The sequence below is a fragment of the Amblyomma mixtum genome, chromosome 9 (assembly GCF_055824585.1).
Source record: "Amblyomma mixtum isolate Tamu chromosome 9, ASM5582458v1, whole genome shotgun sequence".
NCBI lineage: Eukaryota > Metazoa > Arthropoda > Arachnida > Ixodida > Ixodidae > Amblyomma > Amblyomma mixtum.
The window spans coordinates 85,833,386-85,854,274 of record NC_143020.1 but is presented as its reverse complement, the minus strand read 5'-3'; the positions used below and the strand labels follow the sequence as shown (position 1 = coordinate 85,854,274).

The 20,889-nt window shown below is 44.9% G+C and overlaps 1 protein-coding gene across 3 annotated transcripts; it reads right to left on the bottom strand.

Moving 5' to 3' along the window:
* Positions 1 to 3,260: 3,260 nt before the first annotated feature.
* On the bottom strand, positions 3,261 to 15,387 carry LOC149329971 (collagen alpha-1(XII) chain-like). 3 transcript variants are annotated; one of them, XM_089560687.1, is made up of 7 exons: positions 15,143 to 15,387; positions 11,542 to 11,593; positions 9,674 to 9,952; positions 8,492 to 8,767; positions 7,640 to 7,918; positions 5,585 to 5,923; positions 3,261 to 4,614 (listed from the first exon to the last, which is right to left on the bottom strand). In XM_089560687.1, exons 1-6 carry the CDS (start codon positions 15,224 to 15,226, stop codon positions 5,607 to 5,609), a joined length of 1,287 nt encoding a protein of 428 aa, XP_089416813.1. In that variant the 5' UTR covers positions 15,227 to 15,387; the 3' UTR covers positions 3,261 to 4,614; positions 5,585 to 5,606. The 3 variants fall into 3 exon arrangements, with proteins under 3 accessions (XP_089416813.1, XP_089416812.1, XP_089416814.1); XM_089560686.1 differs by having other exon boundaries at positions 5,639 to 5,923; positions 15,143 to 15,386; XM_089560688.1 differs by lacking the exon at positions 8,492 to 8,767 and having other exon boundaries at positions 5,639 to 5,923.
* Positions 15,388 to 20,889: the final 5,502 nt, after the last annotated feature.

Sequence of the window (20,889 nt, the reverse complement as noted above, 5' to 3'; positions counted from 1 at the left end):
GATATTACGATTACTTTTAACGCTGTTTTTTTTAGCGTCGAGGGAGACAGCGAAATGTTGCAGCCGATTTAGTGTGGTTGTGTTAAATGCGAGTTATACCCCTTGCATTTCGATTTCAGTTTCTGCTGCGATAGGGCTGTTTTCTGCATGAAGTTTGTGAATACCTCTAAAATTGCATAATTACTACGGGCAGATTCTCTTGCGAATGGTATCCAAAATTTCCACATTTAAAAAGATCTTTCAGCAATTTTTCATGTATTCAATTCTCTAATCTTGTCTGCCTTTAAATTTTTGTTCTTTTTCTTGTCTGTTTTTTAAATTTCCTCTTTAATTATTCCGAAATCTTACCCAAAGCTAAATCATTAGGTTGGCCCCACATTACCCTCTTTTTTTTTTGGCTCTCCTCACTGAAACCTGGCCTATCTCCTGTCGTGGGTGTGTTCCATATCACTAAGGCAACAACAACAACAAGCAGAATGATGTTCCAATTGGCTACCTGGCAATGCGAAAGAGGTATGAGGAGGTTGAAAAACAGGACTACAGACTGGCACTTAAACATGCGGTATGTTCGGCTGCGGCGATGACTTAGTGGTGTATTGCAGAGTCCGGCGACGCTGATCTGTTCGATACGCCGCGGGTTCAAAACCCACTCGGGTCCATGGTGTGTTTTGCCACAAAGCGTTTTCCATAGTTCGTTCACCTTAAAGCCTACTGGCAGGTTGCCACGACCCGTTGGGCCACCTACCACAGGCTTCCGACAAACATTGGCGCGGGGATTTCGCTTAGTTGAGTGTGGCGGGTGGGCCAGTGTTTTGTGATATCCATAGGGTTGGAAGTGCCACCTTAACATAGTTTTCTGTTTTGATCGGTATATTATATTCAAATGTGCATAGCCTCCGAAGGCGAAGATTCGTCCATTCCTGCAGCTTGTCGCCAGATCATCAAGCTACCAGGTTACTCCACTACAACATAAAGATATATTATCAATGAACTTCGTCGTTGAAAATAACGGCAGCCATTGTCGACGGCGGCATGCATCGAGCTTTCGTGATGAGAGCTGTGTCGTCCCCATGTACCGCGCCCACTACCCATTACCCTATCTATGTCCCAAGAGTGAACCCATCGTTTGTCGGTGAGAACTGTGAGTGCCCTTAGATCCGGCGCACCGATGTGCTTTTTTTTTGCTTTGCTTGTGCGGTTTCTGTGGCTGGCCTTCTGTCGCTGCTACAGGGCCCTGGATTTTACTGAGACCAGGGGATTGGAACTGTTTGTAATGCAGCCTCCTTAATATGACCACTCAAAACCTCTAGTTGAAGATGGAATGCCGGTAGTATCAGCGGTGATACAAAGTGTCAAAGAGTGAATAATTTTCTTTTCTTCTCTCATAACACAAGATAACGAATTCGCATTTCCCAACACGACAAATCAGGTCGGTGTCAACTGGCGGAGATGCAGGATACCTGGTGAAAGATAAATGATTGCAAAAACTACGCGTAACGAGAAAACAGCTTCAGCTGTTTATGATCGTAATGCTGGACATTCACGGGACGCAGCTTTGAATCGTGCTCTTGACTTATAAGTACGCTAATATATAGCATATTCTTTTTGATCTTTAGATACTTACAATTCAGCAGAATTATCAAAACTTATTAAGGCGTAAATTTTTGTTTTCTAAGCAGGTCGCCAAGGTTCTCACCTTTCTCCATTGAAGAATCCACTAGTGATGAAATGCTGAGCATGATTTCTGTGCAGTATAGGATTGTCTTCGCTTTCCTTCTTTCGGAGTGTTAGCGGAAGCACGCTTCGAACGTTGACTGTGCCTTCAGCTTTCTCTAGCCCAAACCCGTGTTATGTGGGCGAAGCCCATCTATACCGGCTCATGCTTTCCGAAGATTGTGGAGTGATCTCAGCACGTTGTCGGATGCGCATCTTTCCTGCTTGCGGTCACCACGGTGCCCACAAAGTGCTGATAGCATGGACCGAACTGAGGTACTGAATCTTGTTGTAACGAATGGAAGCGAGTATTTGTGATTACGCATAATGGGTAAATGTGTGAAGTGTGCGCAAAACGTGCGCCAAAATAGAGGAGACGCTCACATTGCTAAAATTGTAAATAATGAATGAAAGCAGGAGAGCAATACGCATGTAGCTTTGAGGGAGTTTCATCTATATTGCGTTTACTCAGGGCCCCATACATTATATAACAGCCTTAAAAGTCGGCTAAATATACAACTTGAAGACACTGCTGCGCATATTTGGGAGCACGCAGTTTCTTGAGTACTGGAAAGTACTGCTCAGTGCTAACAACATTGTTGAATTCTTTCTGGAAGATATAGGTGGCCGATAAAAATATATGACCAGGTGCCCCTTGTTGTGGTTATACGAATTTCAAGAACCGTTCCTGCGTGTCGAGTGAAATGCCAACGTCAGTCAGACTCTTTATTTACTTTGGACAGGGATGCCTTCTGCTGAGATTGTTGTAGAAGCGGGGAGTAGTAACCAGGTCATGGGTGCGAAATTGAGTTTGGCGAGCGGGTGTACGGGATGCGGCGTAGGGGTATGAGGTAGGCGCGTCTTACCCGTGAGCAAGGTCGCATATCCATCCATTCATACAAGTATTATGTCTAGAGTGACAGACATACCTAGGGAAAGGAGTTGAAAGCGGGAGGGGGAAACTACTGACATCCCTGTTGTCGTCACTATGTGGACCCATCGCTGACTAGCACTATGACCAGTCGTTGTGTCGTAACGTCCTCCGGGACGCTGGTGTGCTACAGCGTCAACGATGCCACATAAACTGCAACCGCAGCCTTACTAGGATTATGAATGCAAACCCATACAACTTTCTTGCGAGTAAAAGTTGATTTTGTGGCTATTTCTGGGTAATTTGATGTTCATTCCTTTCCAGCATTTGCTGCTGACGAGAAAGCATTCGAATGTGTTCAGGCCAGTGAATTCATACTCGTGACGTGTGCTACGAAAGCTATTCCTTAATCGCCTATTAAATGAATTACGATGTAGCCAAGTCAGCGGGATCCACATCCACAGACTGAGAGCAGTATACCAGCAATACTTACCGGGTTATAGGAGGACCTGTATATAACTTTAGGCTTTTTCTAGCTGATGAAAAGTTTTCTTTTTTGGTGAAGGCAGTGCCTTTGTCATTATAACGCGTTAATCTATCGACAGAGGCCAGCTTCAATTTATAATGTACCCCTTCACCAGCCATTTTTGGAAAAGCAAGACAAACGATTGAAAGCTCAGTGTGAATATTGGCTTTATTCACGATAGTACTGTGTGGTTTGGAACAAACTTTTCCATACCTACAATGTGGATAAAAGACCTTAACTAGCCTTGTTGACTGCATGCATTGAGTATCTTTGTTAACAAGTGGAAACTTCTGTAGAATAAATAGCGCTCATTTCTGCATGCAAACGTCGTTGTCATGTAAACAAAGTATGGTAAGATAACTGAACTGAACTAAGATACATGCGGGCCAACCAGTCCAAGCCAACCACTTCGCATGCAGCGGATGGTGTTAAATTCTCTGTAAGTAGTCTAATTTGTTATACTCACTACAGTATGCTGGGCTTCATGCCGAAAAAGAACAACGTAAACATCTGTTAGAGACTCAAGTACAGGTGGCTTGATAAAGAAGATAAACTAAGGCCGGAGATTAGGCAGCTAGGACTGTTGGCCCAGCATGTAGGTGATATCAGCTATTTGGGCTTGTCAGACCTTTACGCAGAGCGTAGAGAGTGGAGCACTGTAGTTTTCAGAAGAACTGGCGATGCAGTAGAGGAGGAGTTTGCGGAGTATACTTTAAACAGCAAGGAATTAAAAGGGAGTAAGCTGTAATTTAGCGCACTCGTTTTTTGCTGCCATAGAGGCATATTTGTGTTTAGCAGTGTAGAAAACAGTGATTGGGCGTCGCGTGGATAGAACGAAAACGAAAGTATACCTTCAGAGAGCGAGAAAAAGTGAAAGAGGAAGTCAAGGAGGTTAACCAGAAAGAAGATTGGGTTAGGGAGAGAAAAAGAGACGAGGGGCATAAAAGACAAAGAAGAAAAGAGCGAAGGGAGTGAGGAACCAGGGCAGCACGCATAGACTTGAGCCGCTTTAAGTCGGTATCCGACGCACAAGCATGGCGTCTGCTAGAATCGGAAGCGTGCTTTGCATACCTCGGTTGTTGCAAATCTCCGCGGCTGCCGCAATCCGACGATCCTATACTGTGTCGGGGTAGCGCACTTGACTTTGGCGGTAGCATGGGCGATTGATGTTACAGTATGGTATCAAGGTAGAACAGTTGACAGCCTAGAGAAAATTAGAGAAAACTTAGTGGATCTCGAGATTGTTTTCAAGGCGGCCACAAGGCCGGAGTGATTTGGCGTGGTCTTGAGATCCGTTGAAACAATAAATAAATTGTTATAAATAAATTAGCAAGACGATGCATTTAGGCTTCGTAGCTTCCTGCTTTCCAGGCGTAGAAGGGGCATTGGTTGTAAATGTCATGCTTTGCAAATCATTACGGTCATCTCAGAATAAGGTAGAGCAGTGCCGTGGCCATGAGAATTCCATTTAGGACAGGTAGGGAAGCAGGGTTGTTCCCCGGTTCTGCAACACAGACAAAAAAAAGACACACACGCTCGGTTGACACTTTTACTTGAGTAACTGTTACAACCATGTAAAAAAGCTCTGACTTTGCACTTCTCAACCCTATTCGGTGCCATTCACAACTCTAACTGGGGCTTCTGGATGACGATATCGTTATAACAAAGGAATATCACTTTGCAGCTAGACGTTGAAAGAAATTGGGAAGAGAACATCCTCCTTATCCCGGAAGCAAAAATTGAGGAAGAGAGTTTTGCCTCATATTCGAAACTTTATCTATAACCAAGATGCTCTTTTGTAATCAAATCGGCACCTGAAGAACTGCCCCACTGTTTTTTTCTCAACTACATCAATTAAAAATGAAAAATCCAATTGTCCTGAGCGATTTATAAGTTCGTGGAATATTTAGCACATACTTTTAGTGTACTATCGGGGACACAAGTGTTATACTCCACGCGGCAGGAGCCAGAGCAAACGAAAAACTGTTGCAACGCCATCTACAGGCGGCATCTGGGATCGAGACAGCCAGTGAGTGACCTTTATTATCAGCAGGCTTGTCGCTTGGCTCACTTCAATGTTCGTTCTTTGGCTCGCCAAAATGCCGCAGCTTTCCGTTGCTTCGGCTCCCGCCGTGTGGAGTATACCACTTTTGTCCTCGATAGTACATGCACAAAACTATTCGCACTTATTTGAAGCTATCGACAATGTTTTTTAGTATTCTGGCTGTTAAGTATTCTTAATTATAACTGCAGTATTATAGTATAGTATTTCTAATTATAACTAATTATACTAATTGTACTAACTTACTATAGTATTCTTAATTATAACTGCAGGAGTGAATATAAACGAATTCTAGCGTTGCCAGAGATATTAATATATTAATGCTGTGCAAGATCGCTCGCCACATCGCAACGACGCATCGTCTCTCACGAAGCAAAAGTGCACGCGAATATCCAGTATCCATTTCACTCACTGCTCCTTGAGAAGTGTGTCTTTCACCAAGGGTTTAGCGCTGGAGCCGCATTACCTTGTAAAGGGATTGTGACATTCTGCGAGGTCTCTTTGTAGAGGCACACTGGGCCGTTCTCTGTCGGGCTGAAGCTTGCAGAAACGGTATATCCCGTTCCTTCATCGAGGCCACTGATCCAGTAAGGAGGGTTGTCACCGTCGATGATGTGATAAGTGCACTGGCTTTTGGGCCCAGTAGAGGGACACAATTGTACGTGGATTTTGCCTTCGTGAATGGGCTTCCATGTCACCTCAAGGGTCTTGTTATTTACGGGGCGCACATCGAGGTCTTTGATCTCGGGTGCTGGAAAGTGCAGAAACGGATACAGCCCTTAACAATGATGTAAATAGATGTGGAAACTTGGTTCTGATCCGTGTTTAAGATGCGAGCGAATTTTTCTGGACACGCAAGAGTAAAATTCCAGGTGCGTATGGGAGGTCCAAGTGCATAATTTACCTAACTATTCCTCTACGTTCACTTTGAAGGATTGGTAACGATGTCTTCAGAGACAAGAAGATAAAATTACCGACTCACTTGCATTCAACATTTGCAAATTGTTCATGCAGGTGTGGCGTTTTCAGAAGGTTTTAGACACATATACTATGGACAGACCTTTCAACGTTATGCTGGGCCTAAAATTTTATGCGAAGCATATTACTAGAGGTACACTACAGCCCTTCGCCGTGGTTACGCGCCGTGCACACCACGTGGTACAGTGACGTCACACCACGTGACATACCACGTGACAGATGACGTCACGACAGAGGAAGTCGGAGGTACACTACAGCCCTTCGCCGTGGTTACACGCCGTGCACACCACGTGGTACAGTGACGTCACACCACGTGACATACCACGTGATACATGACGTCACGACAGAGGAAGACGGAGGTACACTACAGCCCTTCGCCGTGGTTACACGCCGTGCACACCACTTGGTACAGTGACGTCACACCACGTGACATACCACGTGACACATGACGTCACGACAGAAGAAGATGAGGGTCCACCTCGCGCCGTCGCTGTGGTTGCACGCCGTGCAGACCACGTGGTACAGTGACGACACACCATGTGACACACGACGTGTCACACGACGTGTCACGCGCCAATAACCAAGGAAAGCCATGCATTACCAAGCCTAGCCATCAATATGCTTCGCATCTGACCAGGGTTAACCAAGTTAAGCCTCAGCCATTTTATTTGTGGGAAACAAAATAAGCTGCGCCATATCTGCCCTCGGTACCCAAACATGAACATACTAATGCGGCAAACGACGCTGCCGGACTGCTGAGGAAATATATGTGTTCATTCGGGAAGCAGTATTGCTGAAGCTATTTAACAAAGGCGTCAACCTGATAAGCATCGCAACACAAAGTCATTAATCGTAATGCCTCAACATCGTCTCGTTCTCTATTTGCTATTCATGCCCCTTTAGGGGTATTAGAAGAGAGAGAGGAAATGTAGTATGATTCATTGCACACTGTAGTAGTAAGGCAAGCCATATGCAAGGCGAGCATCCGAGGACTTATGCCTAAAAAAAAAAGACTGCTGGCACATGCCAATCTAAAAATGGTTGCTGCCAGTCATGCTGCCGGAATGAATCCGTATAACACATCCTTGCTACTAGTAGTGAATGCCGTCCAAGTGAGGGAGTTCAAAGTTTCTATTGGCTGTAAATAATGTGGAATGGAATGTGTATGCTAAGGCAACAAAGATAATTAAAGATAAAAAGAAACAAAGAGAAAGCCAAAAGAGGATAATTACGCTGGTTGTGTTGAAACAGACTCGTTATTCAGTGGCAGCTAACTGGAGATTTAACGTCAATTAGACAAAAAAAAGGAGTTATAGCTGGCAGATGTACTAAAGGACTTCGGCCGCATGCGTTTTTGAGCACGGCGATAACCTGTTATCTTTTAGACTAGCACTATCAAAACATCCCGAAAGCTTTTTCCATTGTTTGTACTGAAAGCAATTAATATAGGAGGATGACAGAACTGCAGCAACCCTACTGCGGTATTTACCTTTTTTTAGAGATCTGGTATTCCTCGTAATCGCTTCACTGAAGTGTCCACCAATGTCAAGCACGTAGGACTGTATGGCGAAGTTGAATAAAGATTCTCGGGGGGCAATTTTGAAGGCGAAATTCCGCGCTGTGGGGGAAGCCGTTCTCTCCACACAATTTGGCTGCCCATCTTCGCAAAGCTTCAATTCAAACCTTGTGACAGGATCCCCGGTATAGTCCCACGAGGCCAGTATGAAGTGATCGCACGTGGCCAGCAGTTGTATGTTTGAGGGGGCACCTAGAAAACAGTTAAGAGCCATTGCGTAAGCAGAACTCAGATAAAAGTCTGATATACACAGGAACACTCGGAATATGTACAGTTTGTACCAGAGTGTTCACCCTAAAGCACTTTGAATTTCGAAAGTTTTGGTTTTAAGCCTAATTATGACGAGGCTGCCGACTTAACTGCTGACATCCTTTGATTCACCGCATTACAGACTCGATTATAAAATGGTTAATCTGCTATACTCTGTCGACTATGTGGCATTGTCGCTGTCAGATCTACTGTACTGCTTTGTCGAGGATTAGGGAATTACTGCACCAGCGTTACAACCTCACTATTTCTCTCTAAATTTAAGACGTTAAGATATAGATTCATCGTGTTTGCTTACAAATGTTTACTGGGTATAGAAAGTTTTGGTTACCGAATGCACTTTTGAAAGTCCCGTGGAGATTTTAAACTATTATTACGAAAAATTCATTCGGTTAGCGCTCTTTTAAGAAAACCACTCATTTAAATTTCAGTAGTTCATTCAGAGGCTGTCAGTGCTCGAGATGCCTTCAGAGCAAAGCAAGAAATCAGATTCCTTACTCAAAGCCGTAGTAGTCGCCGACACAATGGCGGGTGGACCGCTGGAAACTTCGCCGTTCTCTTTCTTGACTGTCCTCACTTCTATGGTGTAGGTTTTATTGGGAGTCAGCTCGGTAAGAATGACGGAGGTGTCGTTTGTGTCGATATCGACGAAGCCCCCTTCTTGTGCCGAAGCAAGCACTCTATACCCAATTAATTCTTCTGGCGGTGCAGACCACTGGACATGTATGGACCTTGAGCCACATGATATCACCTTCAGGTCACGGACCATTGGAACTGAAGTTTGGCAAAAAGTGGAAAGTTTTGGATGAGAAAGAGGACAAACTCATCCAGAAACCACTGAAAATATCTATCAAATAATAGGCCCATGAACTATAGTAGCTTTTATCCTTTATAGAACATGTTACTCTTAGCATGCTCGGTCCGTGGTTACAACAGTCGACTACCATCAAGACTTACTAGCCACTGTTTTGTTTTTTACGAGAGACTGCCTTGATTGACAGATTGTGACTGTGTCTCTCGTTCCTTCTCTCTTCCCTTTTTAATCCCCTCATTGCCTTCCCCAGTGCAGGGTAGCCAACTCGAACCCTTTCTGGTTAACATCCCTGCCTTTCCTCCTCTCTGTATCTCTCTTTTTACTCTTAGCATAGATAAATTCCATCGATTCTTGGCATTTGTGCAGGAATTTTGTTGCCATCTTTTTTACTGGTGCTCACCGAAACGTGAATATTGCCCAATGAGATGAACAAGTTGCGCAACTCAACTGAATGATCAAAACGAGATTTTTGTGTTCACGACTGTGCAGTTTGAGCATAAAAATTTGCGTTTCGAGGTGGTGTAATCTTTCTTGGCAAACTTACTTAATTGTAATGAGACGTTCAAGTTAGGCTACAACCGCGAGTTTATTTAATGACCTGGTAGCAGTGAGGTTGGAAATGGGAGCTCGCTAGACGCAGTGAAATTGGTGCTTAACGCTAGCTCACCTCAACTTCCGCGCGAAATCCAACCCTGAAGCTTTTCACACTTTTAACGGCTGTGCAGGTTTAAATGATAATGTGTTAGCCAGGTTGATACGTACACCCTTAAACGGGCAGAGAAAGTCGCGGCAGTAAACACACTCATTAGTCGGAGGTAAAGGGAGACATCAGATTTGAGCAATCACCGAAGACGAGAGAAACTTACATGGAAGGGTAGTAAATTCGACCACCACTTGTTCCCCGTAGTATCTCAGGGGCTTGGAGTCATCGAAGGGCCTGACCCTCACTTGGTACGTGGTGTTGGGCTTGAGGTTGCGCAATTTTTGGCCTGCTTCAGTTATGTCAGCATTGCGGCATTCACGAGGCATCCATTTGGTGCATACGCGCAGCTCGTAGCCAACGACAGGGCCCGTACACTTGACCCATTTCACCTCCGCTCGGGTAGCTTGCACAGATCCGACGGTTAGACCCGTGACTTGAAACCCTGGCGAAACAAAATTAGTCAAGTTGGCATCTACTTATCGCATTGACTCATAACGTGAAAATGGTTGGTGGACGTATCAAATGATAACTGAAAAAAAAAGTGTGCACTGGTCAATACACGAGAGAACATGCTGGAGTCTTATATATTTTTGGGGTAGTTAAATGGTTGGGCGGCGCCAATAGTGGCCCAAAGTTAGCTGTAGTTATTTCTTAGATAGTTTGTAACGTTGTATGAAGGATCCAGATTCCTCCTAACCTGATCATACGGCAGTGATGACGCACAGGAGGCCATGATGCAGAAGATGAGCAGATGTGCTTACAAATTATGAAAAGCGTGATTTCAAGTTGCCAAAACGAAAGCACGCAATTTCGAAAACCTCTAGGGTACTTATTTCACACTGAGAAGTAACTATGCAGAACCTCTGTTATTACTCAAGTGATAGTTAAAGCTGGTTGAAGTGCGTGCTTGTCAATTAGTAATTACCCAGACTGTTATGTATGACACTTTTGGTTGTGTTTAATGGTTTTGTAAATAAAGAAGTTGAGATGGGTATTCTCCTGGACTTGCCGTCGACTTAAATCAACCAATGAAATTTTAATGCGAGATGGCCAGAGCCTGTGAAGGCCAGGCACATCCTTGCAGCCAGGGCCCTGGTAACAGAACAGAAACAAATCAAGGGAGTATTTCAGACTCCTCTCAGCGTGAGAGTTCTGAAGCCGTCTGTACGTGATGATCTCTCCCATTCCACTTCTTTGCAGCTGACATTTCTTTGCCGCTGACATTTCATTTCTGCGAGACGGTGGCAGTTGTCGGGACAATTCGAAAGCAAAAACTTTGTTATTCATAGCGGTACGCTGGCTAATCAGTAGTCAGGAGTCAGTACCCAGAAGTACTGAGTAAGTATCTAATGCTTAAGTAGGCATTAGATATCTAGTGCAGCCGTGCGGTCTCTTCGCTCTATATAGTTGTGTTTTCCTCACTAAAATTTTTAATTGCGAGTAGCGCGGGTCCTTTCCATTTTTTGTCTTTGTTCCAGTTTGCTTCACTCTCGTCTCATATGCACGAATTCCGACTTGCCCGACTGGTCATAGTTTTTTTTTTTTAAACTGAACTGCCGACAGTATCAGCCCTTGGTCAGAAGTGGGGAAAATATACGAGAAAATTGTCATACAAAGTAGCAGATAAGCCACGTGTTTTCTTTAGATGGAAACTGAAATAATATTGTAGGATAAAATATTTTCTCCTTTTATATTTGTTTGCAACAACAAGGGAAATGCAATTCTCATGCAAGTCTTCAGAGAATGAGTAGTTTGTTCGAGCTTTTTGTGGTTATTGAGAGTAAAATGATTATGCACAACAAAAGTATAGTCTACTAAATGGTGTCATGCACGGAATTCTAACCAAAGGAATGATTTCAAGACCGCGAGAACGTTTGCGCCAGGAATTGGTTAGCAGAGTACACATATGAACACGAAACGACTAGAAAGCGTATTTAAAAAACTAACGTTGAGGTGAGAGGGCCCACCTCTGTTTCGATAAAATCAATGGAAATTCGGCATAAAGCAGAAAAGTGTACTCTCATAACTTACATGTGTCAGGCGAAGCATCATTGTCTACGGCGTTGCTACTAAGGTCACCTCTCTGGAAGAAACCAAGCAAGAAGTGAAACTTTTTGGTTAGCTAAATATCCCCTAGAATGCCAACTAAGCACAACTTGATCACAAAGCAACGCTAGAGTGATACAGGAAGAGAAAATTGACATCCAGTATCGCCGTCGACAATTGTTAGCACGCAATGCATGGCGGGAAAGGTGTAGCAAATTCTTGGATGGCTCACAGATAATAGTAGCCGCATTTTGATCATGAACAGCCTGTCTTACCAGCGGCTTTTATTGGTGCTTGACCGTGTGCCGAAGAGGAATTAGCGCCAGCATCCGCTCCGCAGAACGCCGGGAGTACCAGGGCAAAATAGGAAATTTCGCCGCATACGGACGCCGCATCATCATCATCATCATCATTAGCCTGACTACTCCCACTGCAGAGCGAAGGCCTATCCCATGTCTTTCCAATTAACCTTGTCATTTACCAGTAGCGGCCACCGTACCCCCGCAAACATCTCAATCTCTTCCGCCCGTCTTTCTGCCGCCCCTGCTACTTTGGCCATCCCTTGGAATCCACTCCGTTACCCTTAAAGGGCAACTGCACTACTTTTTCAGGATATCTCGGTATTCAAGGATTGAAATCTATGTGTGCTGTTGATAAAGCGTACAAAGTTCTTTTGCACTAGTATCTAAAATAGTGACGTAATCGACGATTGAATTTTGCGCTTCTTCTCAAAGCACAGGAGAAATGTGGGGAAATTTAGAGTGACGTCACGGAAGGTATGGTTTCAAATTACCGCTGCCGTCAGCCACGCCCTGCCATGCCTGGTCAGATGTGGCCATACAACGTTCGGCGGGCTGTGCCTACGATGGCATTGGTTTTTTTCCTTCAAAGCAGACTCTTGTGCGTTGGAAATGTACCGATACCTTCGATGACGTCATCATGCGCCCCCCAATTGGCGTTGTGCGCTGCTGAGAAGCTTGAAGGGCGTCCGTATTTTAATCGGCGATTACTTCACTATTTCAAGTGCTAGCCCAAAAAGACTTCGCATGCTTTACGTGCACGTTTCACACATTCGCCCGTTTTAAGGTCGTCGATTTCTGAAACATATGCAGTTGCCCTTTAAGGTTTCTAATACCACATAAAAAAACTTCAACAATCGTGCCGTCGACAGCGGCTTGCTACCTGTGTCGCGTAACGGCGCCACCTCCTTTTCTCAGGCACATGACCGGTGATCGTCATGCGTGTCGCTGCAGGCGTTTTTAGGGACGCCTATTTCAGCTCCTTTCGTTTGCGTGTTGGGCAGCGCCTTAACCGACACTTGAAGGGTCGTAGCGCTAGCTCGTTCGCTCTTAAGCGGCATCAGATGCAATGGCAGCGGTCTGGGTGTTCGGCTCATGAGCGCCAGAAGACGGGGTCAAGATTCGGCGGTGGCGTCCGCGTTTCGACGAAGCCGAAATGCAATACACCGGTATGCTTCGTGATAGCAGCGAACGTGAAGAACCCGACGCCGTCCAAGTCAGACAAAAACCCCCCATTAAAGCGCCTCTGTCTCTCTCCGCTCCTTTGCTCGCTCCTTCATTCATTCTGCCCGCCGCAGTGGCCCAGTGTTGAGGGCGCTCGGCAACTGGTGAGGAGTGCGCGAATTCGAAGCCGACCGCGGCTGCCACGTTTCGATGCAAGCGGAACGCAAAAGGCACCCGTGGGCTGTGAGATATCAGTGTAGGTTAAAGACCCCGCGGTGGTCGAAATCATTCTGAAGCCCTCTAATACGGCCCCTCGTTAACTCTTTTTTCTTTGAGTTCCACTTTTATCTCTTCTCTGACGACGCGGTTGAGGAGTACACAGAGAATGACGACCGCTACTGCGCCATTTATTTTCCGCTGAGGAGGCAGGTATTTGGTGCGCCTGTACATATATCAATCAATTTTTATCCTCTGCTGCGTTAGGAAACAATGGAGGCGCCGAAAGAACGGATGGAAGATGGTGGGCCTGTCAAACGCACAGCCTGTGAGGCTACAAGCAGCGCGAGAGGCTGCAGCTATAGCTCAGTGGTCTAAGGCAAATGCGAACGAAGGTACTATGTCTGCGCTGTTCGCTGGGAGTGAGTTTATTTTTTGTTTAATAACCTCCGGAAGGACAATTTCGAAATATATCGGAATGGTTATCTCTGATATCCGTATTCAGGCTCTCCGATTTTTTTCAAGATTAGGATCTAAAATATCTTTTATGCAGCAAAACGCAGGAGAGAACATGCTTGCGGACGTAGTTCTTGCAGCTCTGCCTCGCAGCCTGGTCGGCAGGTATTTCTGTCAGCATAAGACGCATGCAAGTCTACGCTAACATGCAGTCATTTTAGTTGGCTTATTTCACTGCACAGAAATAGTACTCTTTCTTCAACCAACGCCCCTTGAATATTTGCTGCCGGCGGCGTATGTAGTGAATCTTGCTTGAGCATCAGTTTAGTATAGGTCAGTATATTTACTTAGTCACGAAGGCTCGAACTGTTCTGTAGATTTAATTCACCCTTTAAACTGACCAGTTAGCAATGTAGCGAGATGTCCAAGAGAATGTACCAAAACATAGTACAAATTATGTCTGAGGGAAAAAAATAACGTTCTTGATTTTAACAAATTGTCTAATAACCAGGCTTAACAACGCATGGTATTTTTTATCCTTAAATAAACGTTTGAGGTGCCGCTTTATGTTGTGCTTGACAGAGAAGCTGAGACACAGCGAGAAATTTTTCATACGGGGCACTGGTTTTAACGGGATGCCTTTTATGAACTCAATATTTTCGCGTATCATAAGAGTGCGCCATTACACTCAATAAATCCGCTGATGTTTCCTCGGGACGCTCCTAGTTTTCTGCTATTTATTTTAGAAAACGCATCCAATTGATTTTTCATGAAAGTCTTCACTACTCGATACGAGCGCAGGATAAACTTTAAATGTAAGATTTTGCTACGCGTTGAATGGTAAGACCTTATATGTTAACAACAGTACTTTACAATAATCCACAGTTGCCTAAAAACTAAAATGGATATCGAAGAAAGCTGGACTTAGAAAACTGAAGCTTATCTAAATACAGGTTTATGGGGGTTTATCGTCCCAGAGCGATTCAGCCTATGCGGGACGCCGTAGTTAAGGGCTCCGGAAATTTCGACCACCTGGGGTTCTTTAACGTGCGCTGACATCGCACACTACGCGGGTCTCTAGAATTTCCCTTCCATCGAAATTATAACGGCGCGGCCGGAAGCGAATTTTGATGGAGGCGAAATTTTAAAAGTTCGTGTACTGTGCAAAGTCAGTGCATGTTAAAGAACCCTAGGTGGTCGAAATGTCCGGAGCCTTTCACTACGGCGTGAAGGGCTTCGGTGGTATACTAGAATCACAAACATTATATTCTTTACGGTGATTCGTAAAGCGATGGCGAATAACTTCTAGATATTATGCAAAAGTCGCCAAATTTAGGAAATAGGAAATAAAAAAATCCCGCAATTCACGAAAAAATTAATCGGTTAGAAAAGTCAAAAACGCGTGCCGATGTCCCACACCATGAAGAGTGATTTGTGAGGTTCGAGCTTACCGTATTTGGCAGGCCGCTCTGTGCAGTCACAATAAGGCTCCCGACGATGAGAGCAGAACCGATGATGGAAAAATTGGACGTCATATTTACTGCTTCCACCGCGATGTGTGAACTGACAACTCTCCCCGCGCAGCATCTTGCGCTTTGTTTTTACTAATGCGTCAGTTATCTTCACACGTAAGAGCAAATTCGTGACCAAACCCTTGCTAGACCACTCTTATCTTCGGGAACGTGACGTTATGGGCTTATCTCTAGGCAACGTCATGCCGCTACGCCAACAGTGAGATAAGATGACGGGTCATTCAGGCAGTTTTCCAGGCTTGCAACTCTTGTCGCTCCGATAACGTGCTTGCGTGCTGAAGTTACCGAGGTTCGACCGGAAATTGCAGTCAGCTATAGCCTGTTCCGAATAAAACCGTTGCCTGACGGGCGCGTTGGTGAATGATGAAATGAATGGCGGCGCAAAAAGGACACTAACAAGAAAAGATGTGTAACAAGATAGGAGCGCATGTGGTGGCCCTTCTAAGGCGAAAGCCTTTCATGCCTCATCGTTGTCGACAGAAGGTTGTCAGCAGAGGTGTCACGCTTTTTTTTAGTCAGACCGGAAAAAAAAATTTGTGCACGATGGGATTCGAACCTCCATATTTCGTTTCCGCAGCCGAGCGTGCTAATGGCTACGCTACTTCCTGCTTTTTTTTTCTTCAACATGGTGTTTATTACAGTGATGTAATGTTCTATGTACATGAACTATATACAAGCCATTATGAAATAGTGGTAAACAATACATATTGAAAAGACCATGCACTAGAAAAGGGGCAATGCAGAGCAGATCACTAATAGTGAGTGCCACTCCGGTTCGTACTCAGTCTGGGCATACACGTCTCTTAGATGAACAACCATTCGACTGAAGTGATCCCTTGTAGACACAACAGGTTCACAGTGTCTGTCCATCATGCCGGTTTTCCAGAGGCTGTGCAGTCCAACCAGAAAGGACATGTCCAGGGGTTCATCAACAAATGGCAGCGCAGTGCGATAGCGAACAGAATGTGCAGTCAGATGAATTCTTTTTTTAAATGTGCGTTTCAGGATATCCCAGAAGAGTACTGCATCTTTGCAACTGATGAAACAATGCTCAATTGTTTCTGGTTCATTACAAAGGCGGCAATTAACGGTAGACACAAAAATACCCTTTTTATCTAACCATGTTCTAACGGGCAACGTACCGGTGTGTAACTTAAAGAAAAAGGTCTTTGTCCACGGCGAGACTGGCATCTCACGTACTCTTTTGAGTACGTCATGCCTCGGTAAACCAAAATACAGAGAGCGGTACATGGGCGGACGAAAGAGCATACTAATCAAATCCTTATACAACTTTTTCCTCGACACTAAAAAAAGGAACTCAGGAGAAAAACGAACAAGTAGGAAACGGACAGCCAAATACACCTCTTGCATTATGCCCCACAAACACGGATGGTCACAAACATTGGAAGACACAATGAGGTTGGGTAAAACATGAACTAAATTTGTTTGCAGGAATGAACGTACTATTGGGTGTGTAGTGTCACGGAAAAAGATGAAACGTGACACTATCTGTCGGACATACAGGTGAACTAGACCAAGGCCGCCAGCGCTTACAGGCCGAAAAAGGTTATCACGCCTCATGGATTCAAAAGACGAATCCCACACAAAAGCAGCGAAAACCCCGTGAAAACGCTGGATAGGAAGTCTTGCGCAATGAATAATTTGCAGTACATAATATATTTTAGTGGCGAGAAACAGATTACAGGCGGTCGCCCTGCCAAAAATTGAGAGGCCATGGGGGACAAACGTTCGAGCATAGCGCTGAAGAGTTGACACGCGGTCTTTCCAATAATGTGCGCTATGCTTATAGGCACTCAAAGGGACGCCAAGGTACTTTGGTGGCCTGCATGTCCATGTTATACCAGCATATTCAGCAGGTGTCGAACCCCAGCTACCAAACCAAAGACCGCAACTCTTAGAACGATTAATCCGACTTCCTGACACCGAACCAAAGTCCTCCGTTAAACGAATAACCTCATCGATGCATGGCTTATCAGTACAAAAAAACGCAAGGTCATCTGCATAAGCCAGTACCTTCAGTTCGTGGCCCATTATTCGGAAACCATTGACAGCTCTACTGTTTATAACACTTATGCGAAGTGGCTCCAAGTATAATGCGAACAGGAGCGGAGACAGTGGACACCCTTGTTTCACCGAAGACTGAATTAGGACGCTGGAGAGTGTTTGCAGAAAGGCGTCGCATCAGACGGATGCCTCCCAAATCCCCTCCAGTGTCTCCAGCATTTCAGATTCACAAACATTTGTGTACTTAATTAAAAGCTTAACCACACAGCAGTGACACAAACAGCAAGAGCGCGCTAAAGGCGTTCGCCTCACCGCACTTTAGGTGAACAAAGTGCCCTCCTGAATTTTCTTGTTAGTGTCATTGTTGCGCCGCCGTTCATTTCATAGCCTCTTCCGGATCTTAGTAAGAATCATTCATTGCTTGCTGTTTTTAGACGGGAAAAATATTTTAGGCACAAATGAAATCAAGAAAACCTTGCTACTATAGCCTCCTCCGATAGCACGATTTACAGTCGCCTACAGAGTAAAAGGTACCAGGTTTTGGCTTTTAAACTCTTCTCCCATGTTGCGTAACGGGAACAGAAAAGTTTCCGGCCTTTGGGTGCAAGCGCAAAAGTAAATTTTACTTGCGCATGCTCATCCTTTAATTTCCTCTCGGTAACGCGTAATATGACTCTTACCTCTGAAGCGCGGCGTATATACACCTGTCTGCGACTGTACAATGTCTGTAGATACCTGCTCTGTCATTGCTTTTCAAGCTGTGCGGTAGTCTGCAGCGTAAAACCTGTGAGAGAAATTAGCTCTGCGCTTTCTCGCAGCTGATTAGAGCTCCTACTTGTTTTAGAAGCTCTTGCCCGCAGAACGGTCCTTGCACTGAGGTGAATGGGATTCCGAACCTCGTAAATTATTCGCCGAATGAAATCGGTTTGTTTTCCACCCTAACACAAGCTTGCTTTTTTTTTTCTCTGCATGGTAGTTTATTATCAAAGTGTTTAGTGCCAACGTATGCCGTATAAAGTCAGTAGTCACTGAAGCTAAAATAAATTATGCGCTCACTTTCGAAACGCTGCCCAGGAGCCATTTACTACAACCTTCAGCGTTGGTGCACGGGGGGGGGGGGGGGGGGGGGGGGACTAATTACCTAAAGTTTTTCAACAAAGCTGCAGAAATGTCGCTGTTGATTTATGTTGCGCACATACAGTTTCCTCTCGCGTCCTATTACATTCTCAAACCAAAGAGCGCGTAGTTGTAGGATTTGTTCTCCATCGCGAGATCGCGGAATTCACCGAAATAGGACACAGAATTAAAATCGCATGACGCACGGGGAGTCGGACTTCGACATTGCATAAAGGCCGATTTGTTACTTCAGAGAACAATGAAACTAGCGCGAGGACTGCAGCACACGAAAAGCAGGGCGTCCACTTGCTCTTTTAAGGTTAAATCTCAAAGGAGGCATTGTACGAATTAACCATCATCGTCATTAGCATCATCAACTTGACTACGCCAACTGAAGGACAAAGCCTTATCCCATTGCCTTATCCCTGCTTTATTCCTGCAAACATCCTAATCTCATGCACCCCTTTTAGTCTGTGCCGCCATGTCCTCCGTCTTTCTTTCCTTGCATCAATGCATCACTCTAACAAACCCTCGGATATTTCAACTTCACGTTACATGCCCTGCCTATAGCCATTGTTTCTTTTTGATGTCTTTTCGTTTCTTTTTTTCCTGATGTACTACGCTCGATTTTTGTCTTTTAGCGTTTTAACGCTGCCCTAAAATTAATTTTTGGCGCTTAGACAGGATGCTAGAAAGCATGCAGACTGGACAAGGGTGTCCAAAACGTCTTTTCAACATGTGTTATAAACTGGCGCAAATCTCTGCACCGCTAAATTAGTATCTACCCTCGAAGTTTGGGCCATATAACTGGGTAAAGGAAAACTAAACTTCGAATACGCTTTGTAAGACAAAGCAGCACTCTCTTGGTGTAATATGCTCTGCGGCTATGCATATCAGGACATATCTAAGATATGTTAATTAGCAGACGTTTTGATGAATATCTAATAGTTAATTTTTAACTTCTACAGTCCAGTGGTTGATTTATTTAAAAATTTGTATGTCACCGTTAGCATTATGTATATCAGGTTGTAGATTCTCGAAAACGAGATTCTTGTCGCCGCTGCTGAGCAAAAAAATTTGTTCCCGCACACCGGCGGCGCGAAACCGAAACCACACGTTCGGAGAAGGTTCGCAGTTACGCTTACGAGCGCTCGTTACGAAGGAGCGTCACGGAGCTGTCTCCAGTCGCTGCTCCCATACGTGTGCTGTGAAAAGAGCAGGTGACACTTGCGCCTCTTGTGTGGTACGTTGGCGTGGATATATACGAGCCTTCTTCTGCCGTGCGGGTTCGGTTCACCCCGCATGGGTGTCCTAAATTCCTTGCGCTGCAGCGGCGATGAAATCGAGTTTTCATGAACCTAAACACTAAGATGGGCTTTGCTAATAATGAGCTAAAGCCTCTAAATGAATAAGGAGCACAATTGCAGCAGTTAAAAAGTAAACTGATAGATGTTAATAAACTATCCTGCTATGAAGCACGCCTTAACTTTATTCTCACGCATACAGCCGCTGGCAAAACCGCATGCAAGAAAGCACTGCTTTAATTCAAAACGTACTATGGGGCTTGACGTCCCGAAGCGACTCATGGGCTATGAGGGACTAAGTAGTGGATGGCTCCGGGCTTCATATCACAACTGGCGTTCTTTAAGGCACACTGCAATCGCACAGCACTCGGGCAATTTTGTATTTCTGCTACATAGAAATACGGCTGCCGCGAAAGCTTCACCCTTGTGCACCTTAGATGTGAAGCGAATTCTTTAACTTACATTTTTTAGAACACTTACTGCTCCGAAATCTCGTCGCTGTTGCTGCGTTCTTGTCCTCATTGTATCTGACAGCTATAAATGCCACATGGACCCATTTCCTGTGGTGCAATTACGGCTGCGACGTTTGCTGCGCTGTGTTTTTGTTTTGTTTTTACGTTGCCAGCGCTCAAGATTGTCAAGAAATTGCCCAAGATAGTCAAGCTTCTAACGTTACATAGGCCACTGTTTTTATGAAGCCAGACGCCTTGCATGTGCCAGAAGGATGTTATACAAACCATATAAACGCGAGTCTATCTCATGTTTCGTTCACACTAAAGGCCTTGAAAGCAACGCAGCAGTAGCTTATAGCCGATGCACTACTAACAATCGCACATTTGTGAAAGCCCCAGGCGCCGGATTCACGGCGGATTCTAGGGCGGCGTTCTCCATAGTGAATGCATGTCTTGAGTGTGCTCTGCCAAGTATGCTCTTTTTCATGAGTGACGGACACATGAATGCTCTGATCAATCGCGTAACCGCATGTGCAGCCCTACACATGACAGGAGACAAACCAGGCCGGTTTACGTTAAATGTTGGGGGGTTATACGGCCCCTTTTTATCCATTTAAAGTGCGTGCTCTGTCTGCGAGTCATCCAGGTGCGTACGGGTGCAGTATAACTGCACATGAGCGAACTGCTGCTCGAAGATGTAGCATCTGATCTCTGCACAATTATTTGACAAGGGCGGCGCAAGCAGGTTACGGGGGGCGGGGTTACCGAC

Excerpts from the sequence above, each read along its gene's own strand:
- LOC149329971 (XM_089560686.1), bottom strand. The coding sequence starts at position 15,226 with ATGACGTCCAATTTTTCCATCATCGGTTCTGCTCTCATCGTCGGGAGC. Across the intron at positions 11,594-15,142 it reads AGAGCGGCCTGCCAAATACG|AGAGGTGACCTTAGTAGCAA; the intron begins GTAAGCTCGAAC and ends GGTTTCTTCCAG. Across the intron at positions 5,924-7,639 it reads TACCAGATCTCTAAAAAAAG|CACCCGAGATCAAAGACCTC; the intron begins GTAAATACCGCA and ends TGCACTTTCCAG.